At 38.6% G+C, this 23,375-nt stretch overlaps 1 protein-coding gene across 1 annotated transcript in view; it reads left to right on the forward strand.

The window, feature by feature from the left end:
* The window catches only part of CFAP54 (cilia and flagella associated protein 54), a 247,148-nt gene that overhangs the window by 70,968 nt on the left and 152,805 nt on the right, over positions 1-23,375 (forward strand). The window contains exons 21-26 of the mRNA XM_054719381.1: positions 796-888; positions 1,137-1,322; positions 8,727-8,863; positions 12,435-12,582; positions 15,884-16,039; positions 21,424-21,546. Of these exons, the coding sequence (XP_054575356.1) occupies positions 796-888; positions 1,137-1,322; positions 8,727-8,863; positions 12,435-12,582; positions 15,884-16,039; positions 21,424-21,546 (843 nt within the window). The remainder of the gene's footprint in view (positions 1-795; positions 889-1,136; positions 1,323-8,726; positions 8,864-12,434; positions 12,583-15,883; positions 16,040-21,423; positions 21,547-23,375) is intronic.

Genomic DNA, 23,375 nt, shown 5'->3' on the forward strand with positions numbered 1-23,375 from the left:
CATTATTTTGACATGTTGGCAGAAGGGCCATTGTCTAGGCATTTAATCAAGTTTAAGTTTGGTTGTTTTAGTAGAATATGCATTTTGCTTTTGGTTTATGCCTATATTTCAGAATTATCAAAAGGATATCAGAAAATGCATGCACTGGAGAAAAAAAATTACCCATAATCTTACCACTTTATTACCCCAAATCTACCACTATTCTCATTTAGGAACATTTTCTTCCAGGCTTTTTTTTTAACATGTATTTTTATATTTTACATTAAATACTACGATTTAGTATCTTACTTCTTTTTCCACTTACTTTTTTTGTCATATATTATTTAATAAAATATGAAAATCATTCCAGTGTTGGTCTTTTTCCCCATCAAGATTAAGTCATCTTTGGAGTCACTCCCTGACACTATCTGACCTTGGGCCAGTTATTAAACATCTCTGTGTCTTCATTTTCTGTAAAGCAAAATGACAAGAGTAATCTCAACTTATAGTGATGTTGTGAATATTAGAAAGCATATGTAAATTTCCTAGCAATACTCAGCATGTAGGAACTGCTCAGTTAGTGGTAGTTAAAATAATGAATAATGAATAATATTTTAATCTTGTTAGTCCCACGTAAACTAGCCTATATTTGCCTCTTTTTTAAAAAGATTAAACCTAAGTACTTTTGTAAACCTGGATACCATGTTTTAAAACTTGCATAGTTACATTTTCATTCCTTTGCCACATCCTGATAAAGGAAATTGAATGCCTTGTAAAACAGACTACAGATGCTGGGCTTGTCTCTCTCCTCGGCAGGTGTCGTGGTACCGCATTTTGGGCTGCAAAGCAGAAGGGAGCCATGGAAAAGTGAGACTAAACAATAATCGTCTCCCAAACTCAGGAGAGGCGGTATGTCAAATGAAAACACACACACCTCTAAATGTCAAGAAATCTTACCAAACATCTCATTGAATGATGATTTTTTTCCCTTTTGAAGTCATTATCATGTCAGTGAATTTCTCTAATTTCAACTTGAGTCTGACTAAAATCTAACAGTAAATGAAGAGGTTTTTTTACATATAAGGTTTACTTAACTATATACATACATTTATTTTACTTTAATTTTCATACCTAACTTGAAATGTTTTTGTTAATAGATACCAGCTGATGGTAAAAGCATTTTTGAAGTGAAAGGTTTAGAAACCAATGAAAAATATGTCTTTGCAATTGCTGCTTATTCTTCTAACGGGAAGCTTGTCGGTAATGCTGTTGGGGAGACAACTAAACCAATTCTGATTTATCCACCTCTTTCTGCTGTTACTGCTCGGATGTTCCTGACTCAGGTAGAGGAGATTTCTGCTCATTTTTTCTTCTTTATGTGTTTTTCCATTGAGCAATTATTAAGTAATTTCTGATGGGGGGAAAAATCACAGCAGATATTTTAAAGCTCCTGTAATACATATTTTCTATTATTGCAATTTAATCTCATAAAATAGGAATAATTCCTTCTCTTATGAGTTTGCTTTTTGTAATAACACTTTTTCCTGGATTACATATATAACACATTAATTTTAGAAATTTTGGAAAATACTGAAATGAAAAAAGAAAATAAATGAATGTTATCTGTTATCCTATCATCCAGAGAAGCAGTTCTGAACCTGGGGCAATTTTGGCCCCCAGGGGACATTTGCAGTGTCTGGAAACATTTTGGGTTGTTACAATCGAGAGGGGTGCTACTGGTATCTGGTGGGTAGAGGCTAGGGATGCTGGTAAGCTTCCTCCAGTGTGAAGGACAGCGTCAGGCCCCAATAACAAAGAATTATCCTGTCCAAAATGTCAGTAGTGCCAATGTGGAGAGAACCAAAGATAGACTTTCATCTGTGTGTGTATATATGTGTGTTATACATGCATATACACACATATGAATTATGTCTATGTAATTTTAATCATAGTATACATATTATTATACATTCTGCTATTTTCATTTAGTATATAATTGACATTTTTCCATTTCATTAAGTTATTCTTTTAAAACAATTTTTAACAACTGCATGGTATTATCTGTCTTATAGCTAGATTGTGGTTTGTCTAATAATTTTTCATTGTTGGACAAATTTAAATACCTTCCAGTCCTTTGCTGTTATATATTGTATGCACATCTTTTTATATAAATCTTTGCTGCATTCATGATTACTTTCTTAGGATAGATTTATAGAAGTGAAATTTCTGAGTTAATAGGGACAGACAGACCTGAGTTTAAATTCAAGCTCCTCACACTAGCCACGTGATAGTGGGCAAATAACCTTCATCTGTGAAGTTGCAATGATAATAGTAGCTACCTCCTAGAGCTAGTATGAGTATTAAGTGAAGATATTCATTTCAGATGTTTAACCAGAGCATTTGTCACACAGTAGGCACTTAGTAAATATTATTGTTGTATTTAGTTGTGGATCTATTCATGAATTAACATTTTTGCTGAAATGGTTACCTGACTTAAAGCATGTCACCAGTGAAAAGGATGCTAAGAAGAGTGTGACTCATTGACCTAAGTCTCAAGCATCTAATTTTAAACCTATTATTGACTATAGAGATGATGGCTATTCTAAATTTTATTACATTTCTATTGTGCTATTTTTTCTCTAAATAGTTGATTAGTATTATAAGCAAAGATTTTAGTGGTTTTTGATATGATCATATTTTTCAAAGAAAATTAAATTGAGAGAATTGCTAAGATTTGTCTAGCATTGGTTTAGCACGTCATATTGGCTCATAGTTTTCTGATGTTTTGATTTCTTTGGAATCTAATATATCCCCTAATTTGCAGTGATGGAATTATTTCAAAAAGAGGAACAGAATATTTTATCAAGGCCTAATTTTTCTCCAGGGAGTGGTTTGACTCTTGGGATTCACTTGGCAGAACTTTCATTGAAAATTAATAAAACTAAGTCTCAGCTATACTGCTGGGATAATGAGAAATGTCATAAAGCAGTGACCTGTGTGTCTTTATTGATACCATATTTGCAGTACTTCAGTTAGTTTATGACAGTTTATGAGCATTCTGCCTCATAACGTTAAGTGGCTAAAGCAAAAATTTCTCACTTACTAAATCTCCTTATTTACAAAAGTTTAAAGGTTCTAGCAAGGAAATAGACCTTTCTCTTGGAATTGTGATCTATTTTTTATGAGAGTTGTTTTTAATTTTAGGATAGTTCTGTTCTTTAAAAAATATTAAAAATATTCTTATAGTAAGGTATGGAGATATTTCACCTACTGCCAATTATTAACTTGGGCTTGTGATTTTAGGTTGCACTTTTGCTCTTTAGACATTAATAAATTCAGGTGAATCTTTAATAGGTATTCCCTTAATTCAGGCTATCTGAAAATTTTTTTTGAGGAATCTGTATGAATGATATATTTTCTAATTTCCCTCTCTTTAAAGCCTCATTTCTTTTTTTCCCCTTTAAGTTGGGAATGGCTAGATAATGTGATATGTAATATAGAAAATTAGAAATCTGTGAGCAGAATTTTAGACAAATTTCTTGGTCTCCATTTCTCTATCTGTAAAATGGATATATGCAAAATGCCATAAACTGCAGGATTATTGAACTATTAAATCCAATAGTGAGTGGGCACTATGGCTGGTTGAACAAAGGAAACGTGGAATATCAAAAACTATTGTGTGATAAGCATTTAAAAATGCATTATTCCCTTTATTATAATTACTCTATGAGGGGTATTATCACTTTCATTTTATAGTTGAGGAGCCTGAGATTAATTTGATTCTTCCTCTGCCAGTCCCAGTTAATTCCAGAAAAGGTGTCTCAGGGAGGTTAATTTACCCAAGGTTACTTGGGTAGCAGATGGTAAGCCTGACACTTGAACAAGCTCATGCATTTTTATTGCTCGTCCAGGTTCCAAGGAAGTCATGTGTTCGATGTCTAACATGTGCCCAGTTATTCTAGAGCCTACAACTCTCCCATCTTTTCTCTGCCTGGATTTGGTGGTGTTCAGCGGGTCTTGATGATCAGTGTTGGCAGGAGAATTTGATGCTGGGACATGAATGCTTTGTCAGAAAACACAATGATGTCAGGAGAAGAGGAAATAAAAGTTCATACTTTTTCCCCACTTTATATATGAATTCATTGAAATTATTTGATTAATAGAGGTTTGCCTATGACTATTCAAATAATAAAAGAAAAAGCTATCAGGTAAAAAAGATAGTTAACACCATTTTTAAGCTCTTTAATAAATTCCCTCTCATCCTCTAAATATGACTACTCCTTCTATACCCATCTGTTTATTGATGAATTATTTATTCACTGTCTGTTTTGTGCCAGGTTCTATGGTAGATGTCATTTCTTCTTCCTTTGAAATATATATAACAACCCTTGTTTAGATAATTTTGACTTATGGTTTCAGTTAAGACTTTGTAAGTAGGGAAGCCAGCCTGGCTTGGGGAATGCACCATGGGAAGGCTGCAGAGCTCTAGGTTTCATACCTTTGGTTCTCTCTAAATATGCTTTATTTTTCTTTCTCTAAAGATTTAATTTCTTTACCTCTCTATCTTTGGAGGAAAAATAGCACCTCATTAATTTTTATATATCCCTCAAATTTAGCTGTAAACAGAGACCAGCTAGCTGCCTCCTAATCTTAATTCCAAATTCCTGGGAGAGAGACTCTGGCTTGCCTAATGCAATAAAGAATCTGACCTCTTTTTTGATGTTTGACCACCGACTTGGTCTTTTTTGATGTGTGACCACCTCACCCCTCTTTTTTCCTTTGGCCGCACCGTAAGGCAGGCTGATAGAGAGGTCTGTGGGCTTACCTTATCTTTGGTGCCAGCAGGAAATTTAAACCTTCCAGGTGGCAGGAACTTTCCTTATTCCTGCTTCCCAGCCACTAATCAAGGGCCAACCCATTTCTTCTGCTTTGTCCAAGCCAGCCCAGACCGGTGTGTGCCTGCCAAACTCTCCTTGGGAGTCTTGTGTGAGCAATAAATTTTCTCTCAAATTCTCCAAGTGTGTCCAGGTCATCAGCCTTAATTTCAGAACCAAACTTAGGGTGGGGGTCCATCTTGCTTTGAAGTGGGGGCTATAAAACACTCAGCTCAGGTCAGGCACTCACTCTGGATCAGTCAATTGTATTATAGTACAGTGCAACCTCTGGGTATCCTCTTCTGTGGAAAAGGATGCATTCAACACATTATTCAATTCATTTAACACCTTGTTACTGAGTGCTTACTCTGTGCCAGCATTGCTCCAGACTAGCTAGTTATTCAAAACTTGAGCGTGCATCAGTGATCAGGAATGCTAGATAAACAGGTTGCTGGGTCCTTCTACCAGAGGAAATAGGTAGTTCTATGGAAATAGAAAGTAGAGTATGGTAAAAGGAATTGGAAATGTGAAGTGGAGAAATGGAAGGTTGACTACAGTGTTGAATAGAGTGCTCAGGGAAGACCTCACTTAGAAAGTGAAGTTTGAGCAGAGTCTTGAAAGAGGTGTGAGAAAGTCTCTTGGAAGATCATTCTGCAGAAGGAGCTAGAGCAAAAGCCCTAAGATTTCCAGAAGTGCACCTGTTATGTTTTATAGATAGCAAGGGGCCAATATGGCTAGAGCAGAGGGACCCACGGAGAGTGAAGGATTGGTCAGATAAGTAAAGCTGAATGAGTGGGTAAGGGAGTAGATCATGAAAAGACTTTTAGGCCATTTTAAGAACTTTGGCTTTTACTTTGAGTGAAATGGAGGGTTTTGAGTAGTGCCATGATATAATGTGACTTATATTTTCAAAGGCTCACACTGACTGCTATACTGGAAATAGGCCATAAGAGGGCCAGGGTGGAAGCAAAGAGACCTCTCTATTCCTATAATTCAATGAGAGATGAAGGTGGCTTGGCCAGAGTGATAGTAGATGATGTCATGAGAAGTGGCCAGATTCTGGATATGTTTTGAGGGAGGAGTTAATAAGAATTCCTGATGGAACTAATATAAAGAGAAAACTGAAAGATGACTCGTAAGATATTTAGCTAACCAACTGCAAGGATACAGTTGACATTAACTGAGTTGAGGAAGGCTGTGGGTGATGTAGATAGAGGTAGGGAAGATCCGAAATTCAGCTTGGGGCATGTTGAAGTAAGATATTAGATATTATTAGATATTTCTTACATATTAGACTTACTGGATATTCAGAGAGAATTGTTGAGTAGTTAGATGTATGAATCTGGAGTTTAGGAGAGACAGAGGTTTGGACAGGAGAGGGATTTGAGAGTAGTCATGTGCCAAAGCCATGGAGCTGGATGATATCACCAAGGAAATAAGTGCAGACAGAAAAGAGGAGAGGTTCAAGGACTGAACCCTAGAGCATGACAAATATAAAGAGACTGGGGGAAAGAGAAGGAGCTTGTGCAGGCAACTGAAAAAGAATGTGGCCTTTGTAGTGAAAAGAAAATCAAGAGTGTGGCGTTCTGGAAGCCAGGTGAACGGCATGTATCGAAGTTTATATTATACTTCATTATTACATCAGTCTTTAGTGCTGCTTTTTCATTTTAACCTCATCCCCTCTATCATCTGTTATGCACATCACTACCAGTTAGCCATATTTGAACATGCTCATATCATCACACTCTTATGTTAACCCACAAAGACTCGTGATTTTATAAACCACTAGAAGCCTGGTGCATGGATTCGTGCACGAGTGGGGTCCCTCAGCCTGGCCTGTGCCCTCTCGCAATCTGGGACCCCTTGGGGGATGTTGGACTGCCAGTTTCAGCCTGATCTCTGCAGGCCAACACCGCCTGCTGCTCCCATCTGCCGCTCCTGCTCATCCTGGCTCTGCTGAGTCTGTGCAGGCTTGTGCCCAGTCAGTCGCGATCAGGAGAGGCTCGTGCCACCACAATGGCACTCACCAGCCATGAGTCCTGCGTCTGGCACCCATTGGTCAGCTGAGCGGCGCTCCCGCTGTGGGAGCACACTGGCCACCAGGGGCGGCTCCTGCATTGAGCGTCTGCCCCCCTGGTAGTCAGTGCACATCATTGTGACAGGTTGACCAATCATTCGGTTCAGTCGCTTAGGCTTTTATATATATAGATAGTTTTATCAAGGTATCTTTTCTTGTTTCACAGTGTTCACTAATTGAATAAATAACAATATTTTTCAAAAGACTATATATATTTTTTAAAAGGAAAAAACATTCAATTACAGTTTCCCCAACCCCATTATACATCATCTGTTATTATTTCCCATGGAAATCTTAGATGGTGTTTTAGTGACCACTTAGTCCAAATCCTCTATGTGATCAATGCAGCCCATTGATAACCCAAATAACTTAATAAACGTGACTCAATTTCTACCCCAAGTCTCTGCTCCACTGTTTTTACTGAGTGTCAGGCTCTGTACAAATTATTCAACTATTCAGTGCCTCATCTGAAATACATAGATGGTAATAGAGCTGTGGTGAGGAATCAGTGCAATAATGCATGACGTTTTTAAATACTTCTACCTGATTTTCAAGACCTTCTGACACCATGTCCCACTTTACCTGTCCAATCATATTGCCCACTTTTCTCCAAATTCTGGCCTGCCTTTCCAGTCTTTCCTAACTGCATTGTGGTGATTTCCATTACTGGACCTTATTCAGATTCTGCCTAAACTATGCTCATCTGAATCTTATCTCTTCTTAGGGGTCAACTCAAGCCCTGCCTCCTCCTTGAAGTCTTTATTTCTTCTTTTCTAAGCCTCCACAACTATTAGGTTATCATTTGTAGTTTTTCTGTAATTTCATGTGTTTTATGTCTATAACTTGATTACAGTTTCATGGAATATGAGAGCATTTTCAGCTTAAGAATCTATTTTTATGATGCTTAGCACACAGTAGAAACTTCATAAAAGTTTATTGGTTGGTTGATTTCGAATGTTGACCTGGCAGATTTAAAAAGTTCTAGATCTGTAAATTATTCCCTGGAGTGGAATATAACCTAGCAACATGTCATTTACATACTTAATTCAATGAATTTACTAGTATTCTTTATATTTTACCTGCTTCTATTAAGGATTTTCTGAAGCAGCATATAATTTGTGGTGAAATTTCATATTGCTATACATATAAAAATAGAATTATTTTTAGAAATATCTTTAAAGAAATATATTCTACCAAAAGAAATAGGTAAGTTCCTGACTTTTTTTTCTTCTGACTGTTTCAGTTATACGAGTAAAAGCCTAAAGTTGAATGTGTTAAATTTAAAATATATCATGGCTTCTTGGAAACGTCTCTGTTTTATTCTTCACTCTTTTCAGCTGTGAACTCTTTGTTGTACAAAAATTCCGAAAGTGTCAGTCATAAGCAGAAAAGAATGAAGTATATTTCATATTTTTGGTTTGGGAAATCTGATTGTTTCTCTTGGAACAGATTGTTCATTATAACAGTGTCTATAATAAATGGAGTGCACTGCTGAGATAGATGGAAATGAAATTAATTTGGCTCAGATCTGATCTTTGTTTTGCTTATGAGAATTTGAAACATCCTTACAGAGTTTCAAATTTCCATGCAATTCAGAAATAAAAGAGATTTTAAAATGTGTCTGTCTCCCTTGCCGATGGCCATCATTACCTTACTGTGGCACTGTAGACCAGAGCAGCAAATGTGAATAACTGTATATGAAATTAGTATGTTATAGGACCCTATTGGAATGCTTGTTTAAAATGTACATTTCACAAATAAAAATATTGCATAAGATAATGTTCTTTCTGTTGTAGGTTGCCTATCAGATTGGTAACTATGAATTGGCTAAGAAAGTTTTCTCACCAGTCTGGGATTATTTTGTCACTTCACCACCTCACAATGAACAATCTGTGGTTTGTTTAAGCAGTATGATGACTATTACACAGAGAAGGTAATTAGAAATACTCTTTCAAAATATTAATTTGCTTTTTTAAATTAAAAGTTGGGTGTGAAACCTAGAATTAATTTATTTGTAATTTCATGTTAAGATAGCTCATATAAAACTTTCTGATTAGTTTTTAATGAGTATATACATTTCAAGGTCTTGAGTCCTTGTTAGTAACTTCTTTGTTAGAATCAGAAAAAACACTGCACCATATGGATGGATTCTGAATATAAGTTAATTAAAGTTATGTAAAAAAATACCAAATACTAACCAAGGTAATTTCAATTATACTATAAAACAAAAATAGCATTGGGAATTAAAAAATATTTCTTTATTGATTTCAGAGATGAAGGGAGAGGGAGAGAGAGATAGAAACATCAACAATGAGAGAGAATTATTGATTGGCTGCCTCCTGCATGCCCCCTACTGGGGATTGAGCCTGAAGCCCAGGCATGTTCCCTTGACCGGAATCAAACCTGGGACCCTTCAGTCCGCAGACCTACGCTCTATCCACTGAGCCAAACCAGCTAGGGCAGGAATTTTTATAACAGAGAAAGGTCAAATTCAGGTTAAGGTTTGAGTCTGATGGGTGGGTAGACTGTTAGGATAAAAATGCTTTTCTTTGCTTGAAGAGCTCCCAGAATTAGACCATCAGCAACTGGGCCAGTAGAAGCCACATATAAAACCACAAGCCATACTTTGCTTTACAGCCATTTTTTTTTTCTTAAAAGAACAAAGTTTGCCTGGCCAGCATGGCTCAGTGGTTGAGCATCGTTGATCTATAAACAGGAGGTCTCGGTTCGATACCTGGTCAGGACACATGACTGGGTTGTGGGCTTGATCCCCAGTACGGGGTCTGCAGGAGGCACCTGACCAATGATTCTCTCTCATTATTGATGTTTCTATCTCTCTCTCCCTCTCCCTTCCTCTCTGAAATCGATAAAAATATATTTTTTAAAAAGAATAAAATTTAAGAGAAGCTTAAGAAATTAGGATTGGTGTGATTTCAGACTGTCTCAACAACTCTGAAAAACAACACTCTCCTTCACCTGCTTGTTAATGCCTGAAATTTCTTTAATAAGAAGACAAAACCCTTCACTTCTGAATCAAAGATAACGAGCTTAAAATGCAAATTCTGGTTGAGTAAAGACATTGATGATGCTTATTCAGATTTAGATATAATTACATTTAATTAAAAAATGTAGACTTAGCATTTACTATGTCCTAGGTACTATGCAGGATGGATTTGAGAATTATTTTTAGAGGAGAAAGAGAATATCTCATGTCATTTGTAAGAATAAGAGAGAGAAAGGAATGAAAGTTGACTGGGATTTCCAAGGTTACCTGACTGGGAGGCCTATTACATTTACTAAGGGAACATGGTAGGACAGGTAGAACAAGTTTTGGGATTAAGATAATGAATATGATTTAAAATATTTTGAGTTTAGTTTTCCAACAGGACATCTTTGCAGATGTGAGATATCAGGTAGTTGGATATTTAGTGCTGACATCTAAGGAGAGAGGTCAAGGCTAGAGCTGCAGATTTAGAAATTTCCATTGAGGTCATCATTGAAATTTTGACAGGGAATGACTATTTAGCAGAAAAATAGAAGACTGGAATTTGAACCCTGGGTATGCATACATTTAAGAGACAGAAGCAGAGATGGCACCAAGGGAGGCTATTGGAAATAAGCAGATCAGGAGGTGAAAGTTTGGGAAAGTATACTGTCAAAGGCAGTGAGAGCATCACCGTGGAGGAACACGCCAGCAGTACTGAATGCTAAGTGCAGGGTCAAGTAGAGTAGCTGCATAATAGAACACTACAGAGAGACAGAGTAGGATGTAAACTAAGAAGAAGCTTTTATTTTATTTTTTATTTTTAAAAGATATTTTTATTGATTTCAGAGAGGAAGGGAGAAGGAGAGAGAAATAGAAACATCAATGATGAGAGAATCATTGGTTGGCTGCTTTCTGCATGCTCCCTACTGGGGATCAAGCCAGCAACCTGGGCAAGTGCCCTTGACTAGAATTGAACCAGGGACCCTTCAGTCTGCAGGCTGATGCTCTATTCACTGAGCCAGAGCAGTTAGGGCTAAAAAGAGGCTTTTAGAGTTGGCAATTAGGAGACCATTGGTGAGTTCAAGAGAGTCATTTTTGTGCTATGATGGGCAGAAAACTTATGCAATTGACTGAAGGAATAAATGAAAATGGAGAATTGTAGCAGGCAGACTACTCATGTGAAGTTTGGTGGTAAAGAGAAGAGAAAAGTGGGAAAAAGCTTGAGGAGGAGGGCAAGTTTAAGGAAAGGATTTTAGAGGGTAGAAAAAAGGGAGTAAGTAGAGAGGGAGAGACTGAAGATACAAAAAGGTGCAGGTGATGATGATACTGTGCTAGAGCCAGAAGGACATAGGAGCGCATGGAATGGAGAACAGGGGGTTTAGAACATTTGTTGTGGAGAACATGAATAAGGCAACATTAGGGACAACTGAAAGTGTTGCTGAGAAGCACTAATGACTCAGTTGCTGTCACATAACACGAATTGTAGTAGAGTCCAGTTCCTTGTGTCTAAGGGCCACTTTTGATTCATCCTTGTATCCCATGTCCTAGAATAGTGTCTTGTACATAGTAAGTGTTCAGAAAATGATAGTAAGAATTAAAAAAAAGAATGAGAATAAATAAATAAATATAAAAATTGGACAGTGACATCTATGCAAGGGCAGGCAAATAGATTATTGCATAAAATAAGAGGTGCAGAATCTAAAGTGCTACAGAAGCCACTATTGACATGACTATCAGAGTCTGAGCTGGGAAGGGAAGGAGATGGAGCCAGGAGGAGGTGATAGCCTGGATTTATTGCATATGTCAAGGTTCTGATGGTTAGCATGAGGACAAAGAGAGTAGGATAGCTAAAATTCTCCAGGCAAAGATAATTTTAGAGTTTAACCTAGTGATAAAACAGACTCTCCTCAGGTGTGAATTACTGATGATAGACTCTTTCTTGTTTTATAGGAATAGGGTGTATGGAGAGTAGATGAACCTGAAACTTAGAGGGGAGGGTTTGCTACCAAATAAGACCAAGGAGTAAGGGAGGGAATATTGCAAACAAAGAAGGATGATTGTAGAGTTCCCAGTTTTGCCAATGGTTGGCACTGTTGACTGCAACTTAGAAAAGATAATTAGGAATAATGCAAAAGTTTCTCTCTCTCGACCCCACCCCACCCCCAGCTGATTCTACTATAAATGGCCCTCATTTTCATAAAGTTCATTAATTAATGGGTCTATTTTTCAAACGAGTATCTATAGTGATTTCATTATATTGATAAAATAGAACTTTATATATTAGAACCAGAAAGCTTTGAAAATAGTTATTTTTATGTATCTATGACAGCTTAATTCTTTTAGTTGTGAACTTGTTAAGGATAGTCTTTGTTTATAACTTAACACTGTACCAGAGTAGCTGTTCCATGACTTGGGATCATTGTGTAGATACTAAGAACAAATCAATCTAAAAAGGCAAGTTCACATGATAAATCATTTTTATATTTAAACCTGTAATGTCATTTACTCCTTTTTGCAGATTATATTCAGATATTTTGGCAGAGACTTCTTCGATCCTCTTATACCTTTTTCTCAGAAATATTTTTGTAACAAGTGACATTAAAATTAAAGAAGAAAATCTTTTCTGTGATAATATCAAAGGCAATGAGATTTTTCCTGCTCAACAAGTAAGTGAATTAAAATGACTAAAAATGTGCCAGTTTTCCTTTATTTGTTTCTTAATGTTTCAACTTCATGTTTTTGGGGAATGTAAGTCCTGGCTTGCGAATGGACTGAGGAGCCTTGTGTGTTTGTGCTGACTTATTTGATAGTCCATGTAGGATTCACAGTTTTATCTTTTCTTTTTTTTCCAATTTATATGGGATCATGATATATTTGTTGTTCTGCACGTTGACTTTTATTTTTTATTTATTTATTTATTTTAATATATTTTATTGATTTTTTACAGAGAGGAAGGGAGAGGGACAGAGAGCCAGAAACATCAATGAGAGAGAGAGACATCGACCAGCTGCCTCCTGCACACCCCCCACCGGGGGATGTGCCCACAACCAATGTACATGCCCTTGACTGGAATCAAACCCGGGACCTTCCAGTCCGCAGACTGACGCTCTATCCACTGAGCCAAACTGGTTTCGGCTGCACATTGACTTTTAAACATTTTTATAATATATTAGAGGCCTGGTGCATGGAATTCATGCACGGGGCGGGTGTCCCTCAGCCCAGCCTGCACCCTCTCTAATTTGGGACCCCTCAAGGGATGCCCATCTGCCCAGTGGGATCAGGCCTAAACGGCAGTCAGACATCCCTCTCACAATCCAGGAATGCTGGCTCCCAACCGCTCGCCTGCCTGTCTTCCTGATTGCCCCTAATCGCTTCTGCCTGCCAGCCTGATCACCCCCTAACCACTCCCTTGCCAGCTTGATTGATGCCTAACTGCTCCCCTGCCAGCCTGTTTTCCCCTAACTGCCCTCCCCTGCAGGCCTGGTCCCCCCCAACTGCTCTCCTATGCAGGCATGGGTACCTCCCAACTGCCCTTCCCTGCAGGCCTGGGTCCCTCCTAACTTCCCTCCTCTGCCAGCTTGGTCACCCCTAACTGCCCTCCCCTGCAGACTTGATCACCCCCAACTGCCCTCCCTTGCAGGCCTGGTCCCTCCCAACTGCCCTCCCCTGCTGGCCGTCTTGTGGCAGCCATCTTGTGTTCAAATGGGGGCAGGCATCTTGTGTATTGGAGTGATGGTCAACTTGCATATTACTCTTTTATTAGATAGGATAGAGGCCTGGTGCATGGGTGGGGGCTGGCTGGTTTGCCCTGAAGGATGTCCCGGATTAGGGTGGGGGTTCCCTTGGGGCGTGGGGCAGCCTGGGCGAGGGGCCTGTGGTGGTTTGCAGGCCGACCATGCCACCCAGTGACCCAAGTGGAGGCCCTGGTATATGGGGTTTATCTATTTTCTACAATTGAAACTTTGTAGCCTGGAGCAGAGCCAAGCCTTCTGCTTACTCCATGGTGGAAGCCATTTCTGTTGGGATTTATGTATCTTCTATAATTGAAACTTTGTAGCCTTAAGCGGAAGCCTGGGCAGGCCAGGGTGTGTGGAAAGCTTGGCTTCCTCCATCGCCGGGGGCAACCCTAGCCTTCCGCTCTTTCCAGCTCCATGGCTGCTTCTTTTTCTGTTTGGATTTATGTATCTTCTATCATTGAAACTTTGTAGCCTTGAGTGGAGGCCTAGACCAGCAAGGGCAGGTGGAAAGCTTGGCTTCCTCCATTGCCTGGGAAACCCAAGCCTCCCTCCTGCTCTCTGTGGCCGTAGCCATCTTGGTTGGGTTTATTTGCATATTTGCTCCTGATTGGCTGGTGGGCGTGGCTTGTGGGCATGGCTTATGGGTGTAGCAGAGTGATGTTTAATTTGAATATTACTCTTTTATTAGATAGGACTAGGAGCCCAGCATGCGAAATCACACACGTCCCGCAGCGCTTGTAGCCCCACCCATCTGCGACAGTCTTTGGTCATTACAGTGTGAGGGCCACTAGGTTTTTATAATATAGATCTTGGACATATTTTCATGCTGGTACATGTCAATTACCAAATTCTTTTTAAATTATAACAATGCATTCCTGTACAGAGGCAGGAATTTAACCTATGTCCTATTGATAGAGTCTCAGGGAGCTTATAAACATTGTTCCATATACATCCACAACCTGATTACACTCTTGCTTTTAATAACAATCCTACATTTTTTTCTCTTTAGATTGAAGTTACTTTTTTCACCTTAGATATATGGAGGGTTTTGCTATTTTTTTTGTTAGGTTGTTGTTTTTTAAAAATATTTTTTTTATTGATTTCAGAGAGGAAGAGAGTTGGAGGGATAGATAAAAACATCAGTGATGAGAGAGACTCATTGGTTAGCTGCCTCCTGCATGCCCCCTATCAGGGATTGAGCCTGCAACCGGGGCATGTGCCCTGACTAGGAATTGAACCATGACCTCCTGGTTCATAATCCAACGCTCAACCACTGAGTCATGCTGGCCTGGCTGTTAGGTTATTTTGCAGTTGCTCTTTTCTACCCATGCACTTATTCATTAGCTAATCAATAATTTGTTATGTGAATTTGTACTAGTTTTTATGAATATAAAAGTGAAAAAAACATGATTCTTTGTACAAGGCAGGTGCACAGTCTTGCAGAGCCCAAGCACTTACAACCATCAATCTGTTCCTACTATATATAGTATTCAGTTTCTTCTTTCAGCATCCAGTCTGAAAAGAAAGACAATTTTAAGTATTTCAATGGTTTCCAGAATGCTAGGCTAGTATTTGAGTAATAATTTGTTGTATGGAAATTTCTGGTTTCTACTCATACAGTTTTATTTGTACATAATCTTGTATGTATATACATAGAAAAATAATGAAATCTTCCTCAGGAAAGGGAAAGGAGGAGTCAGATAAGATTCTTATTCTTTTTAAGTATCATTTAATCACAAAAGCCTATCTTCACATTTTACTAACGTAGGAGAATTATAACAGGGGATTAGTTTGCTCTACTGAAAATTTGCTATTTTCTCACAAATTCAGAAGGGAAATGGGACTCTGTTAATTAAGTGGGGGCAATATTACAGAGAAATTATATTTTAATTATTATTTATTATAATTTATGCTTTTGCAACAACTCTGTTTTTTCTTACATTAAAATGTAGCCAAGATTTTATCTTACCAGTTACAAAGATTGGCTCTTTTTCTGTTACTAGTGGTATTTGTATTATTTTACAAAAAATTCTGAAGTTTAATTCTGAAATTGTGTTATCCTTGTGTAGCATTATTAGGGAGTTAGTGTTGTTCCTGAATTTAGATTTTTCTTTATGCCAACATTCATCTGTTAAACCATAGGGATCATATTTCCTACCTTTGTTTTCCTTAGACACATTAGTGAAGTACCTGATATTTAATTTGTGTAACAATACCTGTTTCTTTACAGATTGCTAGAATAATTGAATGTGAGAGAGTGTTAGTGGCATTGGAACTTAGCAACTACCTAAATGATTCCAGTTATGCTCTCCAAGCTGTGACTCAATGCTATGGCCTCCTTGCTCCTATAATCTATCACAATATTGTTTTGGTACCTGTCGTACAGGTAAGGGTATTTCTTCCTCTTCTCCTTCCAGATAAGGGTATTTTTACAAAGGCAACTCAGCAGTGCATTTTGGAATAGAAAAAAACAATGTATCTCTTATCAAGTACAAATAACAAGTATTTTAGGAAATGTCATGAGTTAACTGAAAAACAAATATTTAAATGATATGTCTGGGCAGATATAAATAAGGACTTAAAATGTGTTTCTCTGAAAATATTCAGCCCCAGTGCTGTCTATATTTAAATACTAGCAATCTACTTTTCCAGGTTTTTAAATTTCATTTCAATTTTTGTGTTCTTGTAATGTTAGAAGCAACAGTATTTATTCAAAGCATGTTGTTAAAGCTATCATCTGGGGGAAAAATTGGTGGATGACCCAAGAAAATATGTTTGATGTCTCAGTGATGGAGAAGTTAGAAGATATCCTGACTGAAGGGATTATATTAGTTGCTCATGCTACCTAACAAATCACTGTTAACTTAGTGACTTAAAACAACACCCATTTACTATCACAGTTTCAGTAGGCCAGGAAGCTGAATGGTGGTTTAGTTGGGCAGCTCAATGTCTTAGGCTGAAATCAGGGCTGCAATCTCATTTGAGCCTTAGGGTCCTCTCTCAAGCTCACTGGTTGTTGAGAAAATTCATTTTCTTGCGATAGTATGATAGGAGGTCCTTGGCTCCTGAAGGCTGACTACCAGTTTTCTGCCCAAGATGGCACTTTGCTTCTTCAAGGCCAGCAGGGGAGTCTCCTCTGCTATGCCTGAGGAGTCTTATATAATGAAATGCAGTCATAGGAGTGACTGCACCATCACCTTCACAGGTCTTACCTCCACTCAGGGGGAGGGATTAGACAGAGCTTACACATCAGGGGAGGGACTTGCGGGCTATTTTAGAATTCTGCCGAGGACAGGGAAATAAGAGAGGAGGAAGATTTTACTGCTGATGGTGCATAAAGTTACTCATCATCACCATCATTGTCATCATCATTCGCTCAGATTTTGAGAGCCAAGATGATGTCAGTGAACTTATACAAAGTGTAAAAATTTTAAATTCACTATGGAGGAAATTAATCAGAGAGCTTAAATAAGTTACCAAATATTCACCTTGGAGTGGCTCTACTGAGTATAGACATGCCTCCTCCTCCCGAATTCCCCACATCTAGTAGTTCAGCTGCTCAAGAGATTTGCCTCCAAAATCCAGCATCAACACTAATAGTTGGCAGCCTTCCATGTCACTTGCAAATGGATTGAAGCAGTATTTTCAAGTGTAGAATATTTTTCCTCCTGAATCCAAAGGAGTCTACCTATCATTGTCTTATTTGTTTAAGAGATGATAGATGTCAAATGTCAGACTTACTTTGGAGGGGGTGCCTCAGCATGTCCCAGATATTTACTTAATGTGTCAGGCCTCTGAATCTTAATAGGGTTTATTTCTACCTTCTGGAGGGCATGCATAGTATTAAGGTCTTGAGTGCACTTGCCATTTCTTGCTCATTAGGTCTGATTGACATAATGTTACTGATATAGTGGTCTAATGTTTTGTTTTGAGAATCACCCAGAAAGATCACATCCTTTCATAAAATACTAGAAGCCCGGTGCACGAAATTTGTGCACGGAGGGGGGTTGTCCCTCAGCCCAGCCTGTACCCTCTCCAATCTGGGACTCCTGGAGGGATGTCCGACTGCCCGTTTAGGCCCGATCACCAGGATGTCCCAGATATATCACCAGGATCGGGCCTAAACGGGCAGTCGGACATCCCTCTCACAATCCAGGACTGCTGGCTCCCAACTGCTTGCCTGCCTGCCTTCCTGATTGCCCCTAACCGCTTCTGCCTGCCAGCCTGATCACCCCCTAACCACTCCGCTGCCAGCCTGGTTGATGCTTAACTGCTCCCCTGCCAGCCTGTTTGCCCCCAACTTCCCTCCTCTGCCAGCCTGGTCACCCCTAACTGCCCTCTCCTGCAGGGTTGATCACCTCCAACTGCCCTCCCTTGTAAGCCTGGTCCCTCTCAACTGCCCTCCCTTGCAGGCCTGGTCCCTCACAACTGCCCTCTCCTGTTGGCCACCTTGTAGTGGTCATCTTGTGTCCACATGGGGGCAGGATCTTTGATCACATGGGGGCAGACATATTGTGTGTTGGAGTGATGGTCAGTCTGCATATTACTCTTTTATTAGATAGGATAGAGGCCTGGTGCACAGGTGGGGGCCAGCTGGTTTGCCCTGAATGGTGTCCCGGATCAGAGTGGGGTTCCCTTGGGGCGTGGGGTGGCCTGAGCGAGGGGCCTGTGGTGGTTTGCAGGCCGGCCACGCCCCTTGGCAACCCAAGCGGAGGCCCTGGTATCTGGAATTTATTTTCCTTCTACAATTGAAACTTTGTAGCCTGGAGCGGAGCCAAGCCTGCGGCTCCCTCTGCCAACCACAGCCATTTCTGTGGCAGTTAATTCACCTTCTACAATTGAAACTTTGTAGCCTTAAGCGGGTGAGCCTGGCCAGGGTGTGCGGAAAGCTTTGCTTCCCCTGTTGCCGCTGGCAACCCTGGCTTGCTCTCTCAAGCTCCGTTCTGCCCCCATTTCTGTTTGAATTTGTTTACCTTCTATAATTGAAACTTTGTAGCTTGAGTGGAGGCTTAGGCCTGCAATGGCTATCGGAAAGCTTGGCTTGCTCTGTTACCTGGGAAACCTTGCTCTCTGTGGCTGTAGCCATCTTGGCTAGGGTTAATTTGCATACTCGCCCTGATTGGCTGGTGGGCGTGGCTTGGCTGGTGGGCGTGGCTTATGTAGCGGAGTGATGGTTAATTTGCATATTACCATTTTATTAGAGAGGGTATGTCAGAAGTTGGGAGAGTTATTGCTCTGGGGCAAGACTCTAAATGTATATTCTTATCTGCCCAGTGTGAATGGGAATGTCTAATACTTCTTTCCTAGAGTGTGGAAAAGAAAACATTAACCATATAAATGCATGCCTGGTAATGTGCTCTAGCAAAGAATCCACTTTAGGAGCAGCAGCTCTGATTGGGGCTCAGGCTGGTTGAGTTCAGGATAGTCCACTGTCATTCTTTAGGATCCCACTGACTCAGGATGCCTTTAGTTACAGCTCAGAATGGCTTATAGCTGTGAAGAAAAGCCTTAGGATTGGAGTACATTATTTAGAAGAGGAAAAGACGAGTGGAACAGAGAAGATTCTAGAAATGGGCTTCAATATGTATGAGAATGTAATGTATGGCAGAATTGGCATCCCAATTTAGTGGAAAGAGAGTGGATATTTTTAGTAAGTTGTAGTGAAACACCTAGATATCCATTTGAAAGAAAGTTGAGTTTGATTCTATTTGTACCATATTAAAAATATCTAGATTATAAATACAGAATGAAGCAAAAAATGTGACAAAAAATCCAGGAGATTTCCTGTGCAATCCAGGGTTGGTGAACCATTTCTAAGCAAGACAGAACTCTTAGAAACAGCAAGAAAATAAAAGACATATTCGACTCTATGTACAGCAATCTATGTGTGAAAAAGGGACCATAATAAAGATAGCACAAAATTTATGGATTTGGAAAAAATATATCTAACACTGATGAAGGATAAGCATACATAACAAAAAGTCTTACAAATTGACACTATTATAACAGGAAAATGGGCACTGGATACAAATAGGTAGTTTATCGGAAAAGCAAATCTAAGAGGCTGAGAGACATATGAAAGCTGCCCAAACTCTGAATATTCATATATGTGAACATTAAATGAACAATCTCATATCAGTGGCAGGGTTGAAATGATCTGTAACTCCTATTGCTAGTGAGGATGTGGTGCAAAGGCATTCTCATTCATTAATGTGGGAAATGTGAATTGTTATAGGCATTGGGTTTGGTAAAGCAATCTAATTTTAATTAAACTAAATCTAATTTTAATTAAACTAAGAACAAATATAGCTGACAGTAATCCATCTACTAGTAATTTATCCCAAAGAATAACATTTTAGTGAAATTAAAATATATCTACCTGACAAAGCAATCCTTCTATTAGTAATTTATCCCATAGAATAAAATCACCAGTTGGTAAGATGCTACTCCAAGTTTCACCCCTTCATTCCTGGATCCATGTGTTCTACCTGCTGGGGACACAGTACCACATAATTGTCACTGACTTAGAATGTTTACTATGCCCTGGAGGATGGTGCCTCATCCTCACTGGCTATCTTCTCAAAGCTGTCGGCTCAATTACCTCTCATATTGGAAACTGAGCCTGTATAAGGGTACTTATTGTGGCACTCTTGGTGGTGGCCATAAAACTGGAGACAAAGAGAAAGGGAAGTAGCAGGAGGATGGCCACACTGCAAAATCTCAATTCTAAAACTGCAACATGGAGATTCTGGAAGTGGCTGACTAAATGATGGTTGATCTACTGTAAATAATTATGCAGCATTAGGAATAATGAATTGGAGCTAAACCTGTAGACTTGGAGGGATTTTTTTCACAAGACATGGTTGAAGGAGAAATGCACAGTTCACAAAAGTGTGTATAAATCTTATTTTGTAACCGAACATCAACCCTCTTATTATGTACATTTAGTATTTACACACACACACACACACACACACACACACACAATTATTTGAGGCAGGAGAAAATGATGCAACTTAATGTTAACATGATTTGGGGACATGATCTGGTAAGGCAGGAGAGGGTGATAGTGGAAGGGAGTAATTAAAGAAGCATTTAAAAAACTTGTAAGTGTACTGTGACAATAGTAATACTATTGTTGGAATGGTAGTTTGAAGCGATTAACATACCCCCAAAAGACCAACATCCATATATTAATTTGTCCTTTGGATAATCTGAATAAAGAATAGATTGATGCAATCTTAATTCAGCTTTTCTGATGCTAGTATTACTTATAGTATGAAGCAAGGAGAATAGAAGTAAACATCAAAATTAATTGTTTTCCTGGGATATGAATGTTTGGTTTTAATTTTGAAGGAAACTAGTATTTCAAGTACGTGGTATCAGTATATTTAATATGGTACACCTTTCTCCATATGATTTTTCAAGGACCTCTTAAGCCTGGATCTGATCTTAGTGTTTCTTATATCTATGTAACATTCTGTCTGTATCTTTTATGGCACTTGATAAAATATGCTTTGTTTTATAGTTATTCATATACTTATTTTATTATCTCCTCAGGTTTTCAAGTTACTTTAGATGAGGGACTGATCTGAAAATTGATACCAATTTTCTTTCAAAGGATATTCCTCTATACATGATAAACAATTTATCAATCATTATTGATAACAATAAAATTTAATGCCTTAAAACTTGCATGATTTGAACGGAACATTTTGTAATGTGTAAGGGGAATATTTTTCAACAAACTATTGCATTTCTATTTCTTAGATCTTGATAAAGTGTCTGGTGGTTTTGCAAGGACTACCAAATGTCATCCACTCAAAGAAATATATGGCAAGTTTTGAAAGCATACAGCATATGATAGCTTGTTGTCTCTTCTACACAACAAAGGTATTTATCTTATTCTTTGTCTTGTGTCATAAAATTTAGGAGCAGTAATGATTTAGAAAGTTAAGCTACTTTTACAGGATTTACTTTAAAAATTAATACACAGAAAGCATTTTAGATCAAAAGTAGCCTAGGCATGCCAGTTGGTAAAGCATGGAGGGTGTACCTTGGGGAGGAGGGGGATGAAAAGAAGGCATTTGCATTTTGGAAACCAGAAAGAACCAAGAGACCAGAGGCAGAGAGGTAGGCTTACTTATCCTCATTGCTTGGCTCAAAGACAAGCATTGTGTGCTTCTTCAAAGGTTTGGTTGACTGAATCCAGTGAATCTCCTCAAAGAAGGGCTGTTTTTACCTGCCTGTTTTATTTGGTGCTCATAGGGCCTTTCTGATTTGGTCAGGGATCTGGAAGAATCCTGCATGGGGGGACTGATTTGGTTCATCGCTTTGGTTGGGACTAAAGTTTGCTTCTATGGAACTGAAGCAACAGAGATACCCCTAACCTCCACCTTAGCAAAGAAGTCATGATTTGCTGCTCTTCATGGACTGACCTCAGGAGCAGAAAATCATATTCTTTCCATTACTCACTGATTTACACTGTTGGGAGAGACCTCTAGGTCCTGGTCTGTGTAGATGCCGAGGGAACATAAGCCATTAGCAGGATGAGAAGAGTAATAACTCACTAAAGGAAACTTAGAACCCCAAGGGGAAAGAGCAGACCAGATACTAAAATAATTGTGCCATTTACTCGCACCATGTTGGAAAAGATGATTTAAAAACAACAGCAAAACAAGAAAGAAAACTTTCAAGCTAGTGCCATTAGATGATCAAAACACAAAACAAGAATATCTGTCAATGAACAAACAAATTTGACTTTTTAGTAAAAATTAAACAGATTCTGGTAATGGTATTTCTTGAGTCAAATCTGGAAGCTCACCAAATACCTGAAAATGTAGTACAGAATTATTTAGCGATAAACTCAGAAGTCGTAATGTTGAATGAAAGGAGTTTTGGAGATAAAAAAGAAACAAATGGAGAGTAATAGGCCCCCTGAAGTAATAGGTCCTATGCAGGATAAATGTAAGAACATATGTGTAGTCATATGCTGGTGAAATGCCTGAAGTCCAAGGATAAGGACAAATCTTGAAGTTTTGAGACTCAAAGAATAGGTTATTTGCAATGAAAAAGAATTAATTAGTTTAAAACTTCTTTTTTTTTATCAGTAACACTAGAATTAAGATGGAGCAACATTTGTAGAATCCTGAGGGTCTAAGAATTAATAACCAGGAAAGATACCATTCATTTCTCAGGGCAAAATAAACATTTTCAGAAGTACAGGCATTTAAAAAGTATTCTGCCTGTGTACTTATCTGAGGAAAACACTTGAGGAAATACTCTATCAAATGACAGTTAACTCAGAACAGAAATCCCAAGATAGGGAAAGACAAAAAGGAGAGGAATAATGGGAGCAATGAATCTGACAATATACGTATTATTAAAATTAAATAGATAATAATGATGTGACTAGGACTTCTAATATAAATGCTAAGTAGGGTTTCTTGAAATAGAAGAATCATCCTTGAAAGGAAAACTTATTAGTAACCTAGAATTAAAACTTAAATCCTCTTTGGGGCTGAGGGAGGGGTGAGCAGTTAGAGAATCTTGATGCATGAATGTTGTGTTTGTGTGTATGTGTGTGTGTGTGTGTGTGTGTGTGTGTTTAAAATCCTATTTAATAATCCTACCTAATAATAGACAAATATGCAAATTGACCATACCTTTGCTATGCCCACGATTGGCCAGGAGGCACAGAGGGGCGGGACTCGGGGTGGCCG

Source organism: Eptesicus fuscus, chromosome 7, assembly GCF_027574615.1.
Source record: "Eptesicus fuscus isolate TK198812 chromosome 7, DD_ASM_mEF_20220401, whole genome shotgun sequence".
Taxonomy (NCBI): domain Eukaryota; kingdom Metazoa; phylum Chordata; class Mammalia; order Chiroptera; family Vespertilionidae; genus Eptesicus; species Eptesicus fuscus.